At 41.2% G+C, this 23712-nt stretch overlaps 1 protein-coding gene across 4 annotated transcripts in view; it reads left to right on the top strand.

Annotated features, from left to right (window-relative positions):
- The window catches only part of EPB41L4A (erythrocyte membrane protein band 4.1 like 4A), an 821385-nt gene that overhangs the window by 558397 nt on the left and 239276 nt on the right, over window positions 1–23712 (top strand). For all 4 annotated transcript variants that reach the window (XM_085632598.1, XM_085632596.1, XM_085632597.1 and 1 more), the window contains exon 11: window positions 11582–11659. In XM_085632598.1, the coding sequence (XP_085488724.1) occupies window positions 11582–11659 (78 nt within the window). The remainder of the gene's footprint in view (window positions 1–11581; window positions 11660–23712) is intronic.

The following is a 23712-nucleotide window of genomic DNA, read 5'->3' as shown; positions in this document are numbered from 1 at the left end:
TGAAAAGCAGGACTGTGTGGGACTGATCTGCAGCAGAGAAGAAGCTAAGTTTGAAGCAGAGGGCCCTTGATCAGTCAACATTTTAAAATTAAATAGGTATATAATTACTAAGCAGAGACATGAAAGGAGAAAGCAAGGTTAGGTAATTCAGGAGAAATAAGATGATCGAAGCTAAAAGCGAAACATCTAGGTTGAGGAGCATGTTTCCTTCAACTCTCTTGCCACACCTCCCACGTTTGCTCGCCGACATCTCCCAAGACCATTAACTCACCCCCTCCATCACTTCCAACAGTAACAATCACCTTCCAAAACCTTCTTACCCTGTCTCTCCACTTATGCCCTCTCCACACCACCCGCATCAGGCTATTTGGAAACACAAGCTCATCCCAACACCTACCACCAAAGAGCAACACAAGCCTCAGCCCGCCCCGGCACACCATTTAACCCTCACTCCCTGCTCTCCTGTCCTCTATTTCTTATTTCACGAAGAAAATAGACATCTGTATCCAGGCCTTCTCTCATTTCAACAACTCACTTATCTCCCACAAATGTAACCCACCACATCCGGAGCAGTTCAAGAGCCCCTTTCCAAAGACAATCTTTAGGGTCAATAGTTCACCCAGACCCAAATAGGCTTACTCTTCACTCAAAGAGAACAAAATACACAATCTGGTAAAAAGGCATGAAAACACCAATGCCTCCGACACTCAGATCCACAGCCAAAAACACTAGTATCTCGAACCATATGCAAGATACATTTCTCATGCCCGCCCACAATCGCAGCTTATCTGCTAACATGATCCATATTACCACTCTACCTATCTGTCAGACTGGGCACAAACTGGCCAGGTCCTCCCTCATTTACATGCTGCACAACTGCTCCTCTGCATTCAAACACTGCCTCGGGATCTCAGACATGATCATCAACCACAACATCGACATCCTGTTCCTCATCAAAACCTGGTTGAATGATACTACAAACAATGCTTTTCCTCTCCTGCTGCCCCCCCCCCCCACACCATTCTGACCAGCAATTAGGTAGGCAATCAAGGTGGGGTCCTAGCGGTCATATACAGAAAACTCTCTGACCTGCAGGCTTCTGCTCATTACCCAGTTTTAATCCTTATCACTGGAAATCATCTCACAAACTACCTCGAATTGCAAGTTGAACATGATCTACCACCCTCTGTCAAGTCTACACCTTCATTGAAGAGTGCATCAAATTAGTCACAGCACAGTTAATTAGCTATGACAACATTATTTTTCCCAGTACCTTTAGCCTCCACTGGGGTTCCAAATGAAATAAACCCCAGGACAACTTTGCTGCTGTTCTAAAAGACAATGACCTCCACCAACACTACCAGAAACCCAGACACTACAAAGGTACCACTCTTGACTTGATCCTCTCTAGAACTCCTCTCCTGTCGACCAGTGACCCCTATTACGGTTGATTGGCCTGATCACCTGCAGATTCCTTTGACAGTGTCTTCCTCAAAGAAGAAATTCCTTGAACAACCAAAGAAAGAAAAAGTGTGGTTCAGAGACACCAGTAACATCGAATCTGAAACCATAGCTAACCTAGTCCTATCAAACCTCTCCTTGATAGTTTCTCAACTTAACATCAATTAAGCCATAGGCAATTTCAACTCCTGCTTGGGATTCCTTGATTGGGAATAGGTTCCCATCTAAATCAAATATAGTAGACCCAAGCCCTCTTGCCCTTGGTACTCCAAAGCCCTTTACAAAGAAAGTAAAAATATCAGAAAGCTGGGGAAAGACTGACGACGTGCACCCTTACCGTTTTGTCTAACAAAGCTTTGTGCTGCAATTCAAAACTACAAAGGCCACATCTCTAAAGCCAAGGCTTCACATATCTCGCTCCTGGAAGTGGCCAAGAACAGACCAAAGCAACTTTTTGAGTTAATTAATCAAGGCAATAACCCTCCCTCCATGCCCCTGTTTAAGACATCTGAGACCCTATGTAATAACTTTGCAGAGGTCTTTGACAAAAAAGTCAAAGACATAAACATCTCAGTTCCTATGAATATCAACAACATAGTCGAAGAAAATCTGCCTTGCAAGGCACTGCAGCCCTGGTCCTTTTTTTCTCCCCAGTCTCAGAGGCAGAGCTTCTATAAACTCTATCCAACATGAAACCCTCTAACCCTCTTTGTGACGGTATTCCAAGCTCTATCAGCAAATCCCTAGCTAAACTGCTTCTCCCCATTTGGACAACCCTGGTTAACTCATAGCTGGATCTGGGATCATTCCCAGACTGTTTAAAAGGGGGTCAAATTTATCTGCTCCTAAAATAACTATCTCTGTACCCTGACAACCATAACAACTTCCACCCAGTATTCACCCTGCCTCTCTTAGGCAGGGTGAATACTGAAAGCAGTTTACCTCCCAGCTTTCATCGCATATACAGGATAATAACCTCCTTGTTTCTCTTCAATACGGATTCCGTCAGGGTCACAGCACTGAGACTGCAATTCTGCAGATTGTAGACGAAGCTCTCCACATCCTTGACACTGGTACCTCCTGTCTACTTGTGCTCCTCAACATCTCCATTGTGTTTGACACAGTGAACTACCTGGTTTTGCTAGGCACCCTGAAACATCAAGTGGGTATTGATGGTGTCATACAAAGGTAGCTCATCTTGTACCTAATAAACCTCTCCCAAATAGTAAAAATTGGAAATTCTGTCTCAGATTCAGTCAGCCTGCAACAAGGGGTCCACCTAGGTTTAATCCTTTCACCAACCATTTTCAACCTCCTCCTCAAACCCCACTGCGCGATACTCAGGAACTTAGGAGTCCTCTTCCAACTAAATACCAATGACACCCAAACCTGCCTGAAGGTCTCATGCCCTGAAAATTTCACCCACCTGTCCAACTCCCTGAAAAGAATTCAAGCTTGGATGGCAAACAACCACCTCAAACCTAACCCAGTGAAAACTAACTCTTCGATCCAAGACTGGATGGAATTCCTCCCGGACATTGATTGCCACACCTCCATCCTTCAGAATGCCAAATTTCTTCCAGAGCCATATCTGTTCCATGACTAAGAGTGCTCGGTTCCAGCTAAGAATGGTTTGGGGAATCAGGGATCTAATCCCAGCACAAGACAAAATCTGTTGTCCACATGCTCTCCAGACACTATGGAATTGCACTCCTGTCCAGCATTTCTAAAGCCCACCTAAGTCTACTCAGAGCAGCCCTACATGTTGTAGCCTGGTTCGTGACAGGACACCACAAATTCAAACACATCTTCCCTATCCTACGCTCCCTTCACTGGCTCCCCAGAAGGGCAAGAGCTCAGTTTAAAACTGCCTGCACCACTCATGAAGCCCTTCACTCCTCTTTACCCTCGTACCTCTCAGAGAAACTGCACATTTTAGGTGCCGAGCTAAATTCAAGAAACCCTCAATTACTGCTTCTCAAACCCCCACCTTTAAGCAGTAGCGATACATGAACCAATCCCTTGCCGGAAACGCCACAAAAACCTGGAGCTCCCTCCTTCCGAGCGTCTGCCTGACCACATGCCATGTCACCTTTAAACAAGCATTTACAATGCAATGGTCTCGGCATTGTAGAAGTTAGAGCTATTGGCATTGCTCATGACATTATTTTTGTTTATGTTTTTAAAACATTTAAAGAAACGTCATTGTTATTTACAATGTCAATAGCTTTGGATCAACACTAGGGTAGATGGCTTGGGGATGCTTGCTGGGTCGTGAGAGAGATATTGGGGAATGCAAGGAAAAGGCAGAATGGAAAAAGAAAGGAAAGAGGTGGAAGCGTATGGCGGGGTTTTATTATTGCAATGTTCACAAGTCTGGAGTTTAAGGGAGGGGGAATTACAGGAATTTAATGTATTAGTGAGGTTTTGTTGATGATGTTTACTGCAATGTTATGAAGTCAGGTAGTCACACTTCACTGCCTCACTCACACAAGTTAGTGCACACAAGCAAAGGTCTCACTATTACTGGGGCCGCATGCTTCAGAGACTCACTACCATGACGGTTGTTCCCACCATCTCACTACTCACGCTACACTGTTCCACTTTGTATGTGAGAGTGGACACCTACCATTCCACTAAAGCTTCAGGGTTCGTAGCATCAATACACAAGGTATAAACATAACCTACAGCCTCACTACACAGGGAGAGGGCTCACTCTCTAATGTCTCTCTAAACCAAAGAGGGAAGAGTCATCTTCAGAATCTTACTCCACCAAGAGGGAAATGTAGGATTTTACACAACACTGGTACATACTCAATATCAACACACAGAGGGGCTTCTCACGCAGGAGTCTCATTACACAAGAAGAGGGTCAAGGCATACATACGGGCCTTACCAGTTGAGCAGGCAGAGCAGCAGCACGGCGCAGCGCAGGTTCCTCATCTTCCCAGGGACCTGTGCGGGCGCTGCATCCTGAGACCTGGCTGTGGGGTTGGCACCCTGTCCTGGGGACAAGCGGGTGCTGCAGTCCAAGGGGGGCAAGAAGAGGGGGCGGGTTCGCACCGCTGTTTCCAGTCACAGACCAGGCCGGCGACACAGTGAGAGGCGCGAGGAGCGCCGGCGCAAGCCAACCTCCGGCCCTAGAACCGGCCACCACTGCAAGAGCCAACCAGCGGCACGCGACCTGCATTGCCTCCTACTCGGGGAGCGAGCCAACTTTCAAACTTGACGGCTGTATGGCCCCGCCCCTTTGATCAGCAGGCGCTGAGTTGGAAGCATGCGCGTCATCCGCGTGTGTCTTAGTATCGCCAGCTGTCTTAATACATTGGCTTGATTATTTAAAACGGAAAAAGAACTCACGGGAAGTGAGTGAGGCGCAAAGGAAGTAGGTCGCTGGATGCTGCGCACTTAAGAGGACAGCCTTTTAGATAATCTCAGACCACGTCAATATACTCCCCAGTTTGCTGTCCTCGCTAGCGTTGCGGTGTTATAAATATTTTTTCCCCTCTCCATGCTCACAGGCGTAATTTAAAATGACGACTCTTACAACTAAACAATCTAATCTCCGATATGGAGAAAGAATTATATCAGGAACAATAGAGCAATCATACTCGAGACAGCGACTTGTATCGGTGAGAATATATTCAAATACACTTGTTCTTACGTCCAGGCTTGTAATACAAAGCAGAGGTGTCAGTATTGGCATAGAGGCACAGCCTTTGGTGAAAAGTGAGTGCAGCCACGAACATGATGCGTATTGGACTCCATAGGAAAAAAACAAAACAAACGTTGTCCTATACAAAGCTATGGCCACACAGATAAACCGCATATCGATTTAAGTTTGCCAATATATGGTTAAACCAGTCAGCAAACGTTGGTTCCCTTTGTTTAGCATATAAGTATACAAGCACGCGTTTTCGGATTCGGGGGCGTGGTTTTTTTCTCTCTCTCCTCTTGCCATTGGCTGGAATGTTTACATTCCAGAGGAGAGAAAGAATCGAAAAAACACGCCCCCGAATCCGAAAAGGACGGGGCTTGTTTGGAGAGACAAAGCTCTTCTCCAATGGCTGACCAGCATTTAAGAGGCCAGCCAATGGAGAAGAGGAGAGAAGAGCGGCGGGTTAAAGCCCCACTTCTCAAAGTCATTAAATCTCGCGAGCGAGACTGCGCAAGCGCAGCCTTCGCTAGCCGAGACCTAAAAAGAAGCGCAGAGTACTTCTCTTTGAACAACACCTGGCCTAAAATGCTATTACCATCTCATGCTCCCTCCAGTCACATTCCAAACTCAACCTGCACAAACTATTGATGATCATCACAGAGTACTGGGGAGAGGATGTGGTCCTCGGCTAGACTGCCGACTTCGGTGCTGGAAACCAGGGTTCAAGCCTCGGGGTCGCGTCCACATCCTGTGATTCTGGGCAAATCACTTAATCTCCCCGTGCCTGAATGTGTAATGTAAATACGGTGCTCATGTAAAGCACTCCATGTATATTTGTGATTTGTTTCTGATATGCTCTGGCTTTATTGTGAAGCGCTCTGATGCTTCCGGGCCATGTCCATGCTGTATAAAAGGACAAAAAAAAATTAAATAAATAAGGGTAGGACAGCTAGTGTGAGAGGGCAGTAATGGGGAAAGGTCTTTAGACTTGCATCTTAAAATCAGAGTTTCACAAGAACAGTGAGGGCCAGTTGTGGTGATTCGAAAGAAGTTTTGAGTATTTCATTGGATGAGATGAGTCAGAGACAGAATAATATAGAACAACTCCCTTTCCTGGTTGCTCTGTCTGAAGTTAATACAGCATGTGCAAACCACCTCACTGCACATTGCTGTTCCTGGTTGCAAGACCTCGGCTCTTTGTCAGCTCTTGTGAGGGTCTTCAAACCATTTAGAAAAGTAATCATTTAAAAACAACTGCATAGGAAAGTGTGTTCTGGTTGGTTCCCACATTTTTGACTGGCTAGCTCACAAATCTTAACTCTGGGCAGTGGGACATTAGTAAACAGCCTCCTACTACATGTGCTGAAACCCTAAAATGTAGTGTGGATTTGACAACCCCAATTGACTTGTTTGACCTATAGGTAAGCCCATAGTCAAGGTGAGTAAATGTGTGGGCGTGTCAGTGGTATAAATGTGAAAACGCCCAATGTGACGATTTAAAGGCATCGCCTAAGGGCTGGCAAGCAGCTCCATAGTCATGCAAGGCTACCATGTCAGACTAAAATTGTTTTGATATGTGAAAGACATTCTTCAGCAGTAGATAAGTCATGTGTAAAGAATGCTTTGAAGCCGCAAGGACTGGGTGCATTTTCTTTAGAAGTGAGTGCTCTTGGTTGTGCTAAGCTTGCATTACAAGGTGCCTTACTGCACGGCTGATAGCAGCTTTCAATAGTGCCTTTTTAATAGGCACATTTGTATTTCATGGACCAAATATAGACACCTTTTTTTTTTTTTTTTTTTTTTTACACAGTGAAACTCTTATCCCTTGTTAATCTTATATTTGTTGTACCACTGTCTTACCTCCAGAAAGTCTGGTCATTTTCTTCCTTACGAACTGGGTGTTCTTTCTGTGAGAATCATCTTCACCTGAACATGTCTTTGGTTGTAAAGGGAGCACTGCCGTCAAGTTAACGATCCCTTGTGGAAGGGTTGAGGGAAAGGCCCCAGGCCTGCATGCGGGAGAGGCTGAAACATGTGTTGGCTTTACTCTCTGCCTGTGCATCAAGCTCTGATTAGAAGATTAGTGAGGTTTCTTGATGCAATCAAACGATTGCCTCCCTTTTGCCCTTATTTTAAGCATATATAAATTGAGCTATGCTTATTTCTGTATTGATTTCAGTCTATGATAGATCAATATGAACAGGTATTCCCACTGTTTGTCAATAGTTAGACATTTGTAGGGCAGAGGGTTTACCCACAGGATTTGAAATACTACCCTACACCAACTAATATATGTACCTGCTCTTTCCTATCAACTTGTCTGACCTTTCTCTATGTGCATTTAAGTGATAATTAAGGGTCCCAAGAGCCCCCTTTTTCACTAATTATTGGAAAGTGGGCTCTTGGGACCCATCAGTCGAATAAGATAGCCTGGATTCCGTTCACGCATTCTGCAATCCCGATCCTTTGGAAAAGGGCCTTTGTTGTAGGCCTCCTTCCAACCACCATGGCTTTTGTAGCAGTTAGGGATCAATTATAGAGTGATTAGGTTGATGGCAGAGTTTTTGTTAGAGGGGAGGTAACCCCTTAGTAGCCACTACATGGGCATAGGTAGCTAGGAAACCCAGAAAGCCTGATACTCCCCATCACCGTGGTGGACTGGTACTTTCGGGATAGCTATTGCTGTAAAACGAGGAAGTGCTGAAAAGTTGTGGAGTAGGCAGCGTGAGAACACAGCCAGAATAGGCTCAGAGTGTTACCTCCACCACTGCTGGTCGCTGCTTATAGAGTGTCCTGCTTTGGAGACATGGAGCTGGACCTGCTTTCCTGTTGAATCCTACTCAGGAGAGCTTGTGGAAGTCTCCTGCTCCTCGCGTTATCTCTTAGCTCCCGCTGGGCTCTCTTCCCAGGATTGGTTCTGCCACTTTCTTGAATCTCCTCCAGGACCAGAGAGGAATGGATTTGCTCTTCTGTCTTTGGGTTTTCTTACATTGCAGACCTTCTTGGACCGCCCTTCTGCTAGACATATTTCCCCCCATCCCACCCACATTTGGCGGCTGTTGAGCTAAGTTGAACTTGAGCAATGCTGCAACCCAGCTTCATGTGTCCTGAAGATTGTATGCCCACCGGACTGAGAGAGCTGGCCTCTGGGGTACTTTCATTCTTGTTGCTTATGTGTGTGGGATAGTCGGCAGAAGCCGTGAAGAAGGATTTCCAATACTCTGCACAGCCGAAGTGCCTGCAACATCATTCCTGGGAAGAGGTGAAGGAGACTAAAGATCCATTCAAAGACAGGACGTGTGCACCGATCAGAAAGGTTGTCCCAGCCCTCAGCCTGTGCGGGGCTGAGCAGTTTGCTCGTCACATCCTGTTTTTTCTTTAGCTGACTTCAAAAGGCTACATTAGCTAACACTATGCAGAAGACCATTTTTAGAACTGGATAGTTCCGTTAAAAATTCAGCACCCCTGATAATCCAAATAGATTTATTGTCTTGACAGGTAGAATTGTCTTGTTACTAAATTGATCTGGAATTTTGTGTGATTGGGTTACTGACACTAATACGGTTTTGTTACTGCTAAATTACTTTTCGCACATCTGCTATGAGGGAAGCCATCAATGCTAAGCCAATGATTCTTCACATAAACCCGCTTTTATTTTTCAGAAGCTAGGCTGTGTCAGTGCGCACCCACATCCTACCCATGCTCCATTATAAACCTTTGCTTTCCCATTTCACATTCACTCTTCCCTGCCCCATTCATCATTTAATCGTACTGTTCACGGTGCACAGTTATACATATCCATTGCTTAAGTTGTTTTAGAGTGAATGGTGAGTGAACTTGTGTATAGAATTGTCACATGTAACAGCAGTATAATGATGTGTACTTCCCATTAGACACACAGCACACGTCATGGTCCACATTCATAAAATCGACCATGTTTGGTGAGGTACAAAAAGGTTTTATTTGGCATCCAGCGGGAGATGTGCTGTGATATGTATTATTGCATGTAGTTATATGTGCTTGGATAGATATCTGCAGTATGTGGAGGGTCGGCATGTAAAAAGGTAAATGTGAATTCCTGGTGAGGGATGGGTCCACAGATGTTGGAGGTTATGTTCGCATCACCAGCGGTGGCACTCTCTGCCTCAGCCATGCAGGACATGTGCTGTGTCAGTAGAAACAGCCCCCGGGGTGCCTGAAGACATTGGGCTAATTGGGATTGCTGCTTGTGGCTGTTGACTACCTAATGCGGCTGGTAGTTGCAGCATGCCTCCTGCAAGGCTTCTTAACTTCTGCAGGAGATCAGTACACCTTGTGTTGCTTCCTCCCTCAACTCCTCCTTGTGTTTCTTTTGCAACTCTATTATTAATCACAGGATGTCATTCTGTGTCATTCTGTTCCTCCAACTGGTTGTCAGTGCTTCCAGGATGTTGGTGAGGTAGCTATCCATGAAAATCTGTCTGGATCTGACTGCTTTCCACTGTTGAAAGAAATCTTCCTCCCTTAGTATAGGTCTGTCCTATGCCCACGCACCATGCATGCATCGCAACTCTCCCATGGTGCCATAGGTGGGATGGTGGTTTGGTGCCCACAGAATGAGGATGGTTTCAAGAATACCTGGTGATGGCAAACTTGTCCAGGGTAGACACTTAGTAGTCTTGTCAGCTTACCAATGGAGTTAACATAAGGGATCACAGTGTCTGGAAAAACATGCAGTCTTTGCCTGGGGGGTAAAGTCATCAATTAATTACTTGGTAGTTGAGAAGATGACCGGCTTCATGGTCCCAAAACTGCCTGAGTCAGTACTCAAAAGCGGTCCACACAAGAATTTCTACATAATGATAATGCCTGTCCTATCTTTTTATGTGCAGAGTTCTGTGCCGCTCTTGCAGAGTCTCTGCAGTTGTAAACTTACTGTTGGTTCATTGTTTGTGAATAGTAAAAGAATGGTACACTTACAGAAAAGTGTAAGTTTACCTTTGTGAATCAGGCCCCAAGGTTTTACAAACAATACTTTAATAGAACTCTGTTGTTTGTCGATGCCCATGACGGAGTCATACATGCTAGGGGAATGGTTGTGGCTAGTGAAGAGGTAAGACAGCCTGGGTAACACCCTTAAGGTTCACTCTTATTTGGCCCACCACAGTTGTTGCTATATAATCACTCGAGGACATACTATCGCTCCTCCCCCGTTGGTTGGAGTGGCAGGGGATTGTCTGGAGTGATAATGTGACTACAAGTTTGCAGCCATTTTTGTTACAACATTTTAGAAGAGGATACTTGTGTAGTAATCGCCTCCTGCTCCAAGGCATGCTGCTGGTCTGCCACCAAGCAATGCAGCTGTCCCCCTTTGCATTTAGGTTCGCTTCTCTTTCAGGTGACTCTTCTGTCATTTCCACTGGACTTCCCCCAACCCTACAGTCCACAACCCCTATGGCGTTCAGCATCTTGGTGAGACGCTGCCGCATGGCCTTCTTATCAGCTGGACTGATGGTGGCAGACTAAAATGTTCTATTCATTCACCACATAGTGGTCCACCATATCTGCCTCTTCAGTGTTATGGCCCTCCATCTTTGTTTGTTGATGTGAGCACACCTCAATGCAGGCAAGAAGGAGGGATATAGCAAATATCCAGCTGCTCACCTGCTTAGGTGTAGTCTTGCTATCAGGTGGGTACAATGTGCTTTATGCTGCCATTGAAACCTTTCCACTATGTTTGTTTATAAATGTATGCAGCAAATGTCTCCTTTCTAATTTTCACAAATGTGGATCCACAATCCAAAATGTTTATGAACATTGTTGCACCCATTTAGGATATTTGCGAATTCTGAGTTGTGCAAAACAAGTCTCTAAAACTTACATTTATGAACAAACATTTAGCTAGGAATCAGAAAATGTAGTTTTACGTTCATGCAGAGATTTCAGTTTACACATTGGTAGATCTACATGCAGTGTGTTTTGTTAATCGGTGACAGAAAAACTTTCTTCTCTGAAAAATACTAAGAACACTTCTTTAAATGGTCAAGAGAGTAAATAAAGTGATTTCTAATTATTGTCCATTGGCTATGAAAAGGGAAATATATTTGATGAAAGCGCTGTAAGTTGCATATAGTGTGGTGCTCCTGGCTGAAAAGGGATGCTTGATGACTTGTTACAAGTACAACATATTAGATTTTGTGAGTAATTCAGTACTATGCGTTGCAGATTACCATTTTGTATAAGTTTGCTTCAGCTTGACCATAATAGTGTAAAAAACAAAAATCATGTATTGCAAGTACAAGATGTAAAGGCCCAGCGGTCCTGGAGTCCTGAGAAATACAGACTTCTGTGTAGCAAAATGTCCTGAGCTGCTGCCAGATGGCTACTAGTTGTACTTAGATGGCATCTGCCTACTGACGCATTATTGACATGACGCTATCTTGAATGTAGCCTTTCATGCATGTATGTAATTTTTCAACACAGATTGCCAGAAAATGATTCAAGTTCCCTGTCAAGGAAACTAAGCAAGATTGGTTCACTGGGTAGCAAGCATCGGTTCAGGTGAGTACTAAAGTTTGTTATTTCTTTAGAAGTCTGTTGGTGCATTATCCTAAAACATTGTAAAGTAACCATTTCTACCTGTTTGGAATATGGAGGGTTATTCTGGTCACAACTCTGTGACTTACTCCTGTCTGGGTCTACCCATTGCTCCATTCGCCTTCGATAGTATTGCGAGGGACAAAAAGACTTCGACCAGTGTCCCCATGGCCAACCAGCCCACAGTCCAGGTTTTAGTAAATAACATAAGATTTGGCACAAGGTGTTCAGGCTGGCTACAGTAGGTAATTTGCAGGGTAATGGGTCTGCTGACCTCACAGATTGGTTATCTTCGATTGTGAAGAAACAGACCAAGAGTAAATTAAGCTCTGTGAGTCCGTTTTCTTCCCTGATCCATATGGTGCTACATGTGGTTGCAGATACTAGACAACGAAAGTCTCCTCCATGCTCAGTTGGGTTAGACCATGGATACTCACAAATATTTACCCGGGGGCCGCAAAGTTTGGTCTTTGGTGTGATTGAGGGCTGCACCGATGCCAGTGGGGGTGTAAAGTGGGTGTAGTAGAATCAAAGCACGTATAACTAGTGGCTGAACTCAATTGTGCAATGTGAAACCAGAAAAACTGGCATGAATCTTAGCTTCTCCACATGACCAAATTGTGTGACCCTGGACAATTGTTTTATTTCAATTTCCCCCATTTTTCTTTATTATCAAATGGAAGAGGAACTCAAATTACATGACTTCAGGATGCGTGTGGTACAAAACCATCTGTGCTTGGATGTAATCACTAACTGCATTGTTGTCAGGGTGGGGGCAAGCATGAACGTTTCTAAATTCATGTTTGAAAATCATCACTTTAAAAAAAAAAAAATTGTGAATGCACTGCTATAATTTGATTTACTAAGGTAAAATGGTTCTACAGGTCAATGAAATACACTTTTTGAATTCTGACTAGACTATCGTATTTTTACACGTTTTCTGGCTTTGTAAAATGAAGGTGTCCCTTAAAGTTAAGGGCCTGGTTACTTCCTTTCCCTAATTGCAATTAACCTTTAAATAAGGGCTTGCTGTATAATAAAAAAATGTTTTCATGTTAGTGCTGAGTGGAGTAAACAGCAGCCCAGTGCTGCTGCCCTGGGGGCCACCTGTGAAGGCCAGGAGGGCCTCATGCAGCCCCCTGGCGTACTTTAAGTATCCCTGGGTTAGACAGTGCACACCTTAATAACTAAGACCTTCAGAAGCAGGTTACAGCAGACAGTCCAAGAGGCTCTTTCCATCGCCAGCTGGATGTGTAAAATACATGAAACCCTAAATAGGCATAATTTAAGATATTTCTGAGCATGTCTAAGCATGTCTTACCATGTCTTACCAAGGCTATAGAGCGTGAAGTACATAATATAGGGATCCACAAGGATGCATCTACCTGACACCTACTTGCTATTTTACGCCTGTTTTTTTGACACTTTAAGGTTGACTTCTTACTAATATAATTTCCCCATGCATTGTGGTATCTTGGTCTTTGACCAGTGATGCAGTGGAAGCTTTTTCCTTTTTTTTCAGCAACCGCACTGGCCCCAGAAAACTATCACTTCTCTTTCCAAACACAGATTTTGCACTATACCCAAAGAGGCATTGGTCCGCTGATGAAGGTTTTCCGGTCCTAGTGAGGGGTGAGACTTCAGGATGTCCATATTGTTACCCACCTAATGAGGACCATTAATTAGTGGCTGACTCACATATTCAAAATGAGGTTCAAATACACTACTCTAAGAACCATACTGTAGAAATAAAGTATTGTAATTGGAAGAGCCAATCTCCTAAATAAGTTTAGTCTAACTAGAATAATACAAACCAATTGCTCTGCTGTTGCCACTCAAAATAAATAATTTATGACTATCTCTGTTATGCATTTAGAATTAAACTAATAGCACGGACAATTTAGACGGTCTAGTTATTGGGTCAAATATCCAAAACAATGCATGCAAGCAGCGTTTTAAGTAGCTCAGTTAAAATGCCAATAGCACGTTATATAAACCCATACATTTAATCAAAGAATTTCAAAGAAAACGATTGAGCATTACAAAGTCCCACTACCATTAAAGGCAGGAGGATGGTTCTAAAGGAAAACTCATTCAATAAAGGGACGAGGGGTCGAGTTACAGTCCACTAGGGAAATGTCCACGGACGTGGGAAAAAGGGAAAATTGAGCAAAATCAAGAAAGTTCAGGTCTGGTTTCTCACCAGACAGTCCAAAAGAGTTCAGTAAGCAAGTTCATTGCAAAAGAGAAAATCAGAAGCATGGATAGTAATCTGGTCGATCAGCAACTGCGGAAGAAAATGCCCAAAAAGAAAGTTCTGGGCAAAAGCTTGAGAAGCCAAAAGCTGCTCTCCTGACCCCTCCTCTGGGGTGTCTGTCTTAATAGTAAAGATGATGCAGTTGTGACATCAGTGATCAGAACCAGTGGTCTGCCCATTGTGCGGTCACCTTCCGTTTGTCCGGTACATTTTGCTACTCCAGCACTGTTTCTCAAGCTAGCCATGAGAAGCTACAGTCTTTGCCATCCTCACAGGTTAGTTACAAACGAAAATGTATCTATTGTTAATTCATGGGTACAGTCCCAGGATCGGATCCCGCCCATTAACACACAAGGAAGAATAAGGCTTCATTCATAGTTGAATTGTTACATTAGGCAGGAACAGTTAACGTAATATTTGAAGGGAACATGTCAAACTTCATTTCACTAGGCCATAAAATAATGCAGCAAATGCAAGAGAATTTCAATGCATTTAAAATTATTTCTTTTGTTAATCAACTCACTATTAAGATTCAAAACATAATGAAGCAAATCAAACATTTCATATAAAAATCATTCTAGTATTGTCAGGAATTATTGTATAGAAATGAACGATCCTAAATATGGCCTACTCATACGATTTTCAAAGGTAGCAACACGTAAACTGTTTCCAAAAATCATTAATACAAATAGGTTTTCATTAATATACGTCCTTTATGATGTTAAGTACTTATACCAAAAGTTTCAAACGTATACTTCATAACAACCTTCATTTGCACCAATGTCGAGTTTGTTGTAATACTCTGCAATTGAAAGCAATAGAAATGCTAAACTTCTGATTAGTTTTCATGACACCTTTGTTATTAATCAAAGGTAAATAGTTACTACACATCTTATCTTTATGATTTGATTAATCCTACTGTCTCTAGATAATCAAGAACGCTTTCACTGTGCTGATAATTTCAAAAAATTTCTATTGCTGTGATGCGTTCTTCAACGTGTGTAAAGTGCACGTTATGATTTCAGTGTATAATTTAGTATGCATGTTGTGTAAAGAATAATCTCTATCTACGCTGGTATACCAGTGTAGTGCCTAGTTCACCTACTGCTTGTATGCAATACTGGTGGGTACTCACAAGGCTTCCCCCTTTATAGAAACATCTGTGTGTGTGTACGTTTCTGTATATGTGTACATTAATTTGTGTGTGCGCCCCTGATCAAGCATTCGTTAAGCACAGGTCCCTTTGTAGGATGCTTGGATTGGCAATCAGCTGTCCTCGTGTTTTCAAGACTCTATCTATAGGTTCCTAAATCATCCTCGGTACAGCCGGCAGGACGCACTCCCCTCTCATCAAGCCGCTTGCACCTGAACTCCCAGTTCAGAGCGCCTTTCCTCAAGGAAGCAGTCCAGTGTCTGCAGTTGCTCCCTCGAGTGATTCTGTGCCCAGACTTCAGTCTTCAGCACTACGCTCTGGACAGCGTTGCTGTCCAACAGTCATCTGCACTGCAGGATGCATCCCACCGATGGTTACGTCCCACATACCCTTTTTGTTGCCAACATCACCTATTTGAGTGCACAGTAAAGAGTGCAGGTCACTGTCCAGTCATGTCTCAGGCCTCCCTCTTCACTCTTGTTCTGTCCACTCGACAAGGCTGGATTTCTGAGCCTCTAATGCGGTTGATCTGGGCAAAGCTGGCCAGCTTGGCATCTTACAATTATCTGGTGATGCTGTGGGAATGAAGCCTCCACAGCCCTGAGCTGTGTGCTATGACACTCAAATCCACCAGTATATATATCTTTTAATTCTAGGTTTCTCAAACTGGCAGTGCCTGTCTGCATGGGTATTCTCCACCCTCCCAGCAAAAAAGGAGCCTGTAATGGAATCCGGAGAAGCTGCCTTTTCCAAGGCCTGGCTGCCTCTGGCGGGCCTTTTTTCAGAACCAAGTCAGATTTGAGTATTTCTATTATTCGCTCATCTACTTATTGGGAGTCTCAAAGTAATTGTGTGTCAATGAAGTAGGAAGTATGTATTGGCCAATGCACAGAATGAGCGCAGCCTGGTCAATATCTTTATTGAACACTGCAAATGGTTCATATGTACACTGGAAGTAATATGTTTTTTGAAGATAATACAATAGCGCAATTTGGCACAAGTCATGTTCACTCATCATTACTCTGCATACTAAAAGCAATAGGAGCTTACAGGAAGTACAGCAGTTCTTACAGCTGAAGTGTACAAATTGCAATCTCAGACCGCTAGTATCGATTCTATTAGATGCTACCCAGTGCAGTACCCATTTCACCCCCCCCCCACTAGAACCCTCCCTAAACAACACCCCAACAAAACAAGAAACCCAAACTGCCGCTTTGTAGACTAACCGCCACGCTGATGTACCTGCGTCCGGTGTGTGTCGGGCCTAAGAACCCCAATGAGGGGCTTGCACCGAGGGGGGAGGAAGGAAGAAGAGGGGGGGGACAGGGGAGCAAGGAGGGGAGCAAAGGGAAGGAGGGAGGGATGGGAAGGAGGGGAGCCAGATACACATCCGGGGGAGGGGGAGGTGAAGGAGAAAGGGCAGCACTCTTATAGAGCATGAACGGTCACAAGACCGCCTCCCACTACCCCACCGTAATAAAATGAGCTCTTAACATCCATATCATCAAGGAAATATATTTGACACCCTTGATAACGTCTGCATCTCAGTACTAGCACCTTACTTCATTACAGAAACAGCTCTTGTTTGTCCAGCTTTCCTCTATAAATGTGTGTGTTTTACAGGCCACACAGCAGAAGTACCATCATTCACATTAATTGTACGTGAATGGATATCAACAGTGGAATGTTTTGAAAATTGATTTCTGAGTGGAATCATAGACAAGTGTTCTATTGCTGATTGTTTATGATGCCACTCAGTACCATCAATAGAAAACATTTCTCTTGTTGATATCTACTTAAATACAGCTCCATACATTCTGCATTCACTTTCAGACCACACATACCCAGCCATTAGATATGCTATTCTTCAATAAACTCTTCATATCAGACCATTGCATCTATCTTGTATGAATAACTGTATACTTCTTGTACAGTATTGTAATTGTGTATATATATATATATATATATATATATATATATATATATATATATATATTCAATGAAAAAACCAAAGGTTTCACACATGTTATAGTTAGCTGGACATTTCACTTGTAAAAAACCAATGAAATTCCCCCGTTATAGTTAGTTCAGCTAACTATAACTCGCGCGCCCGCAATGCACTGCTGATGACGTCACATATTACATCACTCATGACATGGTCAGTGACATCACTCATGACATCACTGATGACATCTCAAATGACATCACTGATGACATCACTGATGACATCATCCTTGTGATAGAGTGGCAGACCTCCTCTCACCCTAATATATCCTTTGATACACACATTCATAAATAGAGATTAAAATGTTCAAAACAATGGACATACCAATACCAGTTACAACAACCTCTTCAGTAATTCTAAGATCCACATACACATCCACTCCTTCACCAACAGTCCAATACAGTCACTCATACATGTACTCACTTATCATATGTACTCATGCACCTATACATCCTGTTACACAATGCCACTCATCCATAGAGTTACTCACACACATAGTCACTCATGCTAATAAAGAATCAAACATACATTTACTTGCATATACAGTTATACACACACCACCACACTTACTTCTACGGAAACTTACACATACTTAGACTATTAAACAATCACTTATAGAACCACATACTTATTCATACAGGAACTCTTTCAATCTCTCTCTCTCACATATACTCACTTATATACACCAATAGTCACATATACCAGTTTAAAACATATGTAGTTACTCATAAAGACACTATTGAGACAGTCATTCACTCACTAACACACCCGTACACACACTCATCCACCCATAGAGTCCTGCACACATGCTGTCTTCAACACATACAAACAGTGAGTCACTCATTCATGCACCTATGCACTACGTAATACCCCCCACCGAACCATGCAGACACTCAGACTGATACTCAAAAAACCAACTAACACCTTTACAGACACCCATGTAGCTACTCACCAACCCATGCAGCCACTTATACACAAAGTGAGAAACTGATACAGATATTTACATATTTAAACATTACTCACTAAGCCATGTATTCACTAAGATACACTTAATCTGTCAGTTACACAATCAATTTTTCAAAAACAAATCATCCATTTAGACACTTATATAACCATTTATTCTTCCATCGACCTTGAGATATACATATATAAAACATATTTAATTTTCAGAAAAACACACATTCACTGGATGATGTCATCAGGGATGTCATCAGTGATGTCATTTGAGATGTCATCAGTGATGTCATGAGTGATGTCACTGACCATGTCATGAGTGATGTAATATGTGACGTCATCAGCAGTGCATTGCGGGCGCGCGAGTTATAGTTAGCTGAACTAACTATAACGGGGGAATTTCATTGGTTTTTTACGAGTGAAATGTCCAGCTAACTATAACATGTGTGAAACCTTTGGTTTTTTCATTGAATTTCTAAGGTTTTTTAAATGCTAATTCCTAACTATAACATGTGTGAAACCCATGGTTTTTTCAGTGAATTTGCAAGGTTTTTTAAATGCTAATTCTTTTTTTTACCTTTTTTTTTTGCAATGTTTTTTACATATTTTAAAAAAAAATGTATATCCTCTTTAAAGACTATGGTTAAATTTTAAAAATACTACAATATATTTTTTTTTTTACCTTTTTTTTAAACTAAACAGGTAAGATTTAGTAGTATAACATAGTGAATCTTTTTTTCCCTTTTTTTTTTTATTAGTATTTTTTTAACGTGCGCGTACGGTAAGCGTACGTCTTGCTTTTAGTACGTTAGATTTCTACGCTGTTTGCGTTCAGTTACGCAATTTGCGTAGACGTGCGTCACGCGCATGCGGCGCGTAACGCGAACGCTGCACGCGCATGTTACGCGGAAGTGAAGGGGCGTGCCTGTTTTGCGCATGCGCGCGTGTCTTTTTTACGCGCATGCGTACTTTTACCGTAAGCGCTCCGTAAGCGCACCGTAAGCGTAACGTACGCGCACGTTGGGTCATGTGATCAAGAAACAACACTTTTGATTGGTTTTTACTACTTTCAGTTCTAGAACTCTTCTTCACCACACCCATTCCCCTCATTTCTGCTTGTGATCCCTTTGGAGAAGGAGCTGAGTTGTCTTTGTGATACGATGGCAGAACAGCAGACCTCTTCAGAGAGTGAGGCTAGCAGCACTACCTTGAGGCAGAGAAGGAGGAAACAAAAGAGCTCTTTCATATGGGAGTATTTTTCTTTTCCTGAGGGCAAGAAAAAGGTAAATGCTGCTTTGGTGACTTGTAAGCTGTGTGACCGTGTACTTTCAAGAGGGAATCCTAACAAGAAGTATTCCTTCGGGAATCACACTATGTTGAGACACCTTCATGATGTACACGGTAGGACATATGCTCGACATACTGGTGGTAACCCTTCAGTAAGTCAACCAAGCACATCCACAGCAGCTCAGCCTGGTCCATCATCTGCAGGGCCGAGTCCATCTTCGGCAGGTCAGCTGAGCCCTTCATCTGTGGGGGGAGCATCTCCTTTTTCTGGTCCTCAGGAAACTAACCATCGGTTTGCGAGGGTTACTATGCGGTGCGCCACTTGTTATGGTCTAATTGTTCATAGGGAGACCAGTGTTGCCCTAGTTAACAATAAAATAGACCAGCACATTTGTCCTACCGACTAATATTCCCATTCTTTCTTTCCTCTGTCCCTGTACGAACACAACGGCTCTTTTAAGAGCCAACCTTACCTTTCAACTTTTTTTTATATATTTTTTTTAACTTTTTTTTTATTTTATTTTTACGGTACACGTAATTTTTTTTTTTTTTTTTTTAAAACTAAAAATCAATTATCACATTACAAGGTCCTTGAAAGATTACAATGAAAAACTGAAAATGTGATTGTGGAGAAGTGGAAAAAAGGGACCATAAAATTTCTGACTTACCATACCCACTCAAAAAATTATTTATTAATTAAAATGTAATTATAATTGCTATAAAAATGGTTCAAGTTTTCGTAAATTTTCTTTCTCAATCTGAAAAAAAAAGAAAAAAGTATTAATATTTAATAAAACATTTTATAATACAGTACACATATTTACATATTTTCCAGAAACAATTTTTTGCCTTTTTTTTGCTGTTTTCAGAATATATTGCATTTCACTATAAATCGTGAAAGCAATTGCATTCATCACTTAACAGCGGGCAAAAAAAAAATAACAATCTCAAAGATTGTTTAAAAAAAGCCCAGAATCAATTCTCAGTTAAACATAACATTATAGAAATGCAAAATATTATTCATTTAAAATATCATCTAATAACAAAAACTATTTCTAAAAAATACCGTCTGACAATTTTCTTTCAGAAGCATAATCTCAAAAAATATATATCTCAAATAAATCCACAATACATCTAGTTTCCTTTCCTTTAGGCCAAATGTTAATTTTTGAAATTATTTTTTGATTAAATTTCCAACGATAATCCAATAAAATTCCAAAATTTAAATTGTACAGATGTTACCGATTCTCTCTAAAATTTTGGTTTCCGAAAAATTAATTAGGATTTAATTAAGTCCATAATACAATTGGATACCTTTCCTTTAGGCCAAATGGTAATTTTATTAATCTTTTTTGATTAAATTTCCAACGGTAATCCAATAAAATAAAAAAATTTAAATTGTACAGATGTTACCGATTCTCTCTAAAATGTTGATTTCCGAAACATTAATTAAGAATTATATAAGTCCACAATACAATTGGTTACCTTTCCTTTAGGCCAAATGGTAATTTTAAAAATCTTTTAATTTGTAAATTCCAATGGTAATCCAATAAAATGGTAAAATTGTTTTGTACAGATTTTGCCAATTCTCTCTAAAATTTAGGTTTCAGGAAGATTAGATAGGAATTTGCTAAATCAAACGGCAAACGTTGCTTAAAAACCAATTGACAATCATTACACATTGTCCAGCCTTTTTTACATTTTAGATAAACTGTGTAATGACCAGAAGTTACAGTAGGTCCATCATGGAAAATTATTGCAACTGTTACAAAAGTTTTTCCTGAAATTGATAATTGCTGTCCTGTAAACTTCTTTATTAAAGTATCCAATTTTGAACCATCAGCTCTACATCGTTGCATCATTAAAATTACATACTGTCCGTATTCCTTTAAAATTAACGTTGAAAACATGTCAGATTTACACTCACCGCATTGCATGCTATGATTAGCATCTTTAACTAATTTAGCAAAAGTGACTGTTTTACTCTCTGGCAATGTTAAATAAATAAACCTTTCAGAATCAACATTAGAGCCACATGTATTGTAACAGTTTACACAACTATGTTCCCATTTATAAGAGAGACCAAACAAATTTTCAATGTGTACACCTTCTTCTTCCAGTACCTGAAGAAAATACAACAAGAATTCCTGTGCGTCTTGCTGTACATTTTGAGAAAACTGTGTACATCCTGAACATACATCTAAAAGTTTTCTAATTTCAGTAGCACTTTCTATTTGAGTTTTATCATTACTCAGCTTTTGAAAAAGGAGACTCAACTCAGAACAGAATCTTTTTCTCTGATTTACTATTATCTGCTCTTGCAAACTTTCCAGATAAAATGCAACATTCAGCACTACATTAGCATAGCAGTTGACACCAGAGCTATTTTCAAAATGACATCCTACAACCTCTTCTTCATTTTCCTTTTTCTTTTTGCTTGCAATTACATCACTCATCTTTTTTTTTCTCCTCTCTACATCCTCATTACAGATATTCTCATTTCTCCTTTTACGAGAAACTACACGTTTCTCTAACACAGGATACTGACCTAAATGAGGAGCATAGGTTCTTCTTAAACTATTGTACTCCTTTACACAATTTGCATCAGCACTAACTTTTGAATCATCAAAGTCTATCATGAATAAACCAGATAATGTTTTCACTCGTGACAAAGCTACATAAGCCATACCTTCTTTGAACACAGTTGAACCAATGTTTACAAATGCACAATCTACAGTCAATCCTTGAGACTTGTGAATAGTTACAGCATATGCTAGAGAAAACGGAAACTGTTTCCTTTGTACATATAAGTCTTTCACAAGCATAAAACGAACTGTACAACGACAAATGTCTATAACTTCTTCTATCTGATCAAATTTTATTTTTAAACATTCAATTCCATCTTTTTTCTGATAATTAATATAACCCACAACTCTTCCCATAGCTCCATTAACTAAACCTTTTTCAACATCCAAATTTCTCCTTAAAAATACTCTACAGTTCATGCAAACATATAGATTTTTTTCTAATCCAGCAGTTTTGGAAATGTTCTTCTCTAGTGAATCCAATTTATTTTTCAGTTTGCCTGTTAATGTGATAGTAATTCTTCCATCCTGAATTTTGTCCACTGCTTCCAATTTCCTGATATCTTCCTTTTCCAATTTCAAAAGCTCCTCATTGAATATTGAGCATTCACGTAGAGTTGGCATTAAGCAGATGACACTTTTCTTTTCTGCAATGTTCTTGTATATCTTCTCTGCAACTATTTCTTCCTTTGGAAATAAATTATGTAGCAACCGACTCTGTAATGCTTTTGTGCCAGCTTCAGTGAGTAGTCCAATTCTGATATCTTTCAGAATACTTCCATATTCTTCATCGTTTGCTTGTCTCATATTAGTAGTAAGTTCCTTGTACTCAAAGAAGGACCAAATATTTGCATTACCGATGCTTCCCAATGACTTCTTTGTGTCTTCATGTGTCACAGTATTAAACACTGGTTGTCCTTTAACTGGAGTAAGCTGTAGAAGATCCCCAAAAACTATGACATGTTTTCCACCAAATAACACGTCATAGTCTGTCCTTAGAGTTTGCTGCATTCTTAAATGCACAAAGGCAAGCATTAAGTTTGATACCATGCTCACCTCATCAATAATGAGAACTTGCATCTTCTTCAATACTCTTGAAACTTCCAAGCATGCTTCTCCAGTTAGCTTGTGGTATTGTATTTTGTTCTCATGCTCCACTGGTAACATTAGCATACGATGTAAGGTGATTCCTTTTATGTTATATGCTGCTAACCCAGTTGGAGCAGTAACCACACAAGACAAAGTAGAATCCGTTTTTTGCTGTAGGTAGCTTCTGATGACTTTTATTAGGAAACTTTTTCCAGTTCCAGCTTGTCCGCTTACATACATCCTGATTAGATGAAATGATGTGCATGAGCACTCTTTTTTTTCATGTAGTAATCCGTGATCAATTTTGTTTCTGATTTCTTCATAAATTTGTTGCTGCTCTTCATTCAGTTGTCTTTCCAAATTTGGTAAGTCTATAAATTCTTCTTGAGCTTGATTCATAGCCGTTTCCACTTCATTCATGGCTATTGCAGCTTCATTTTCAACGATTGGTTGTCCTAGGGGATCTTGACTGAGTGTTCCTGAACTTTGGCTGTCTTGAGAACTGTCTCTAGCTACTTCAGCTGCAATTATAGTTTCCTGTTCAATTTCTTCATTTAACATTTGCACATAAGTTGTGAATGTACTGCATTGTATGCTGTCTTTGCAAGCATTAAATGAATCTTCATAGCTTTGAAATTCTCCCAGTAGTTCATCCTCTGTACGCCATGGTTTAAATAGCTGTAAAAG

This window comes from Triturus cristatus, chromosome 2_1, assembly GCF_964204655.1.
Source record: "Triturus cristatus chromosome 2_1, aTriCri1.1, whole genome shotgun sequence".
Classification (NCBI taxonomy): Eukaryota; Metazoa; Chordata; class Amphibia; order Caudata; family Salamandridae; genus Triturus; species Triturus cristatus.
This window is presented reverse-complemented; position numbering and strand designations above follow the sequence as displayed.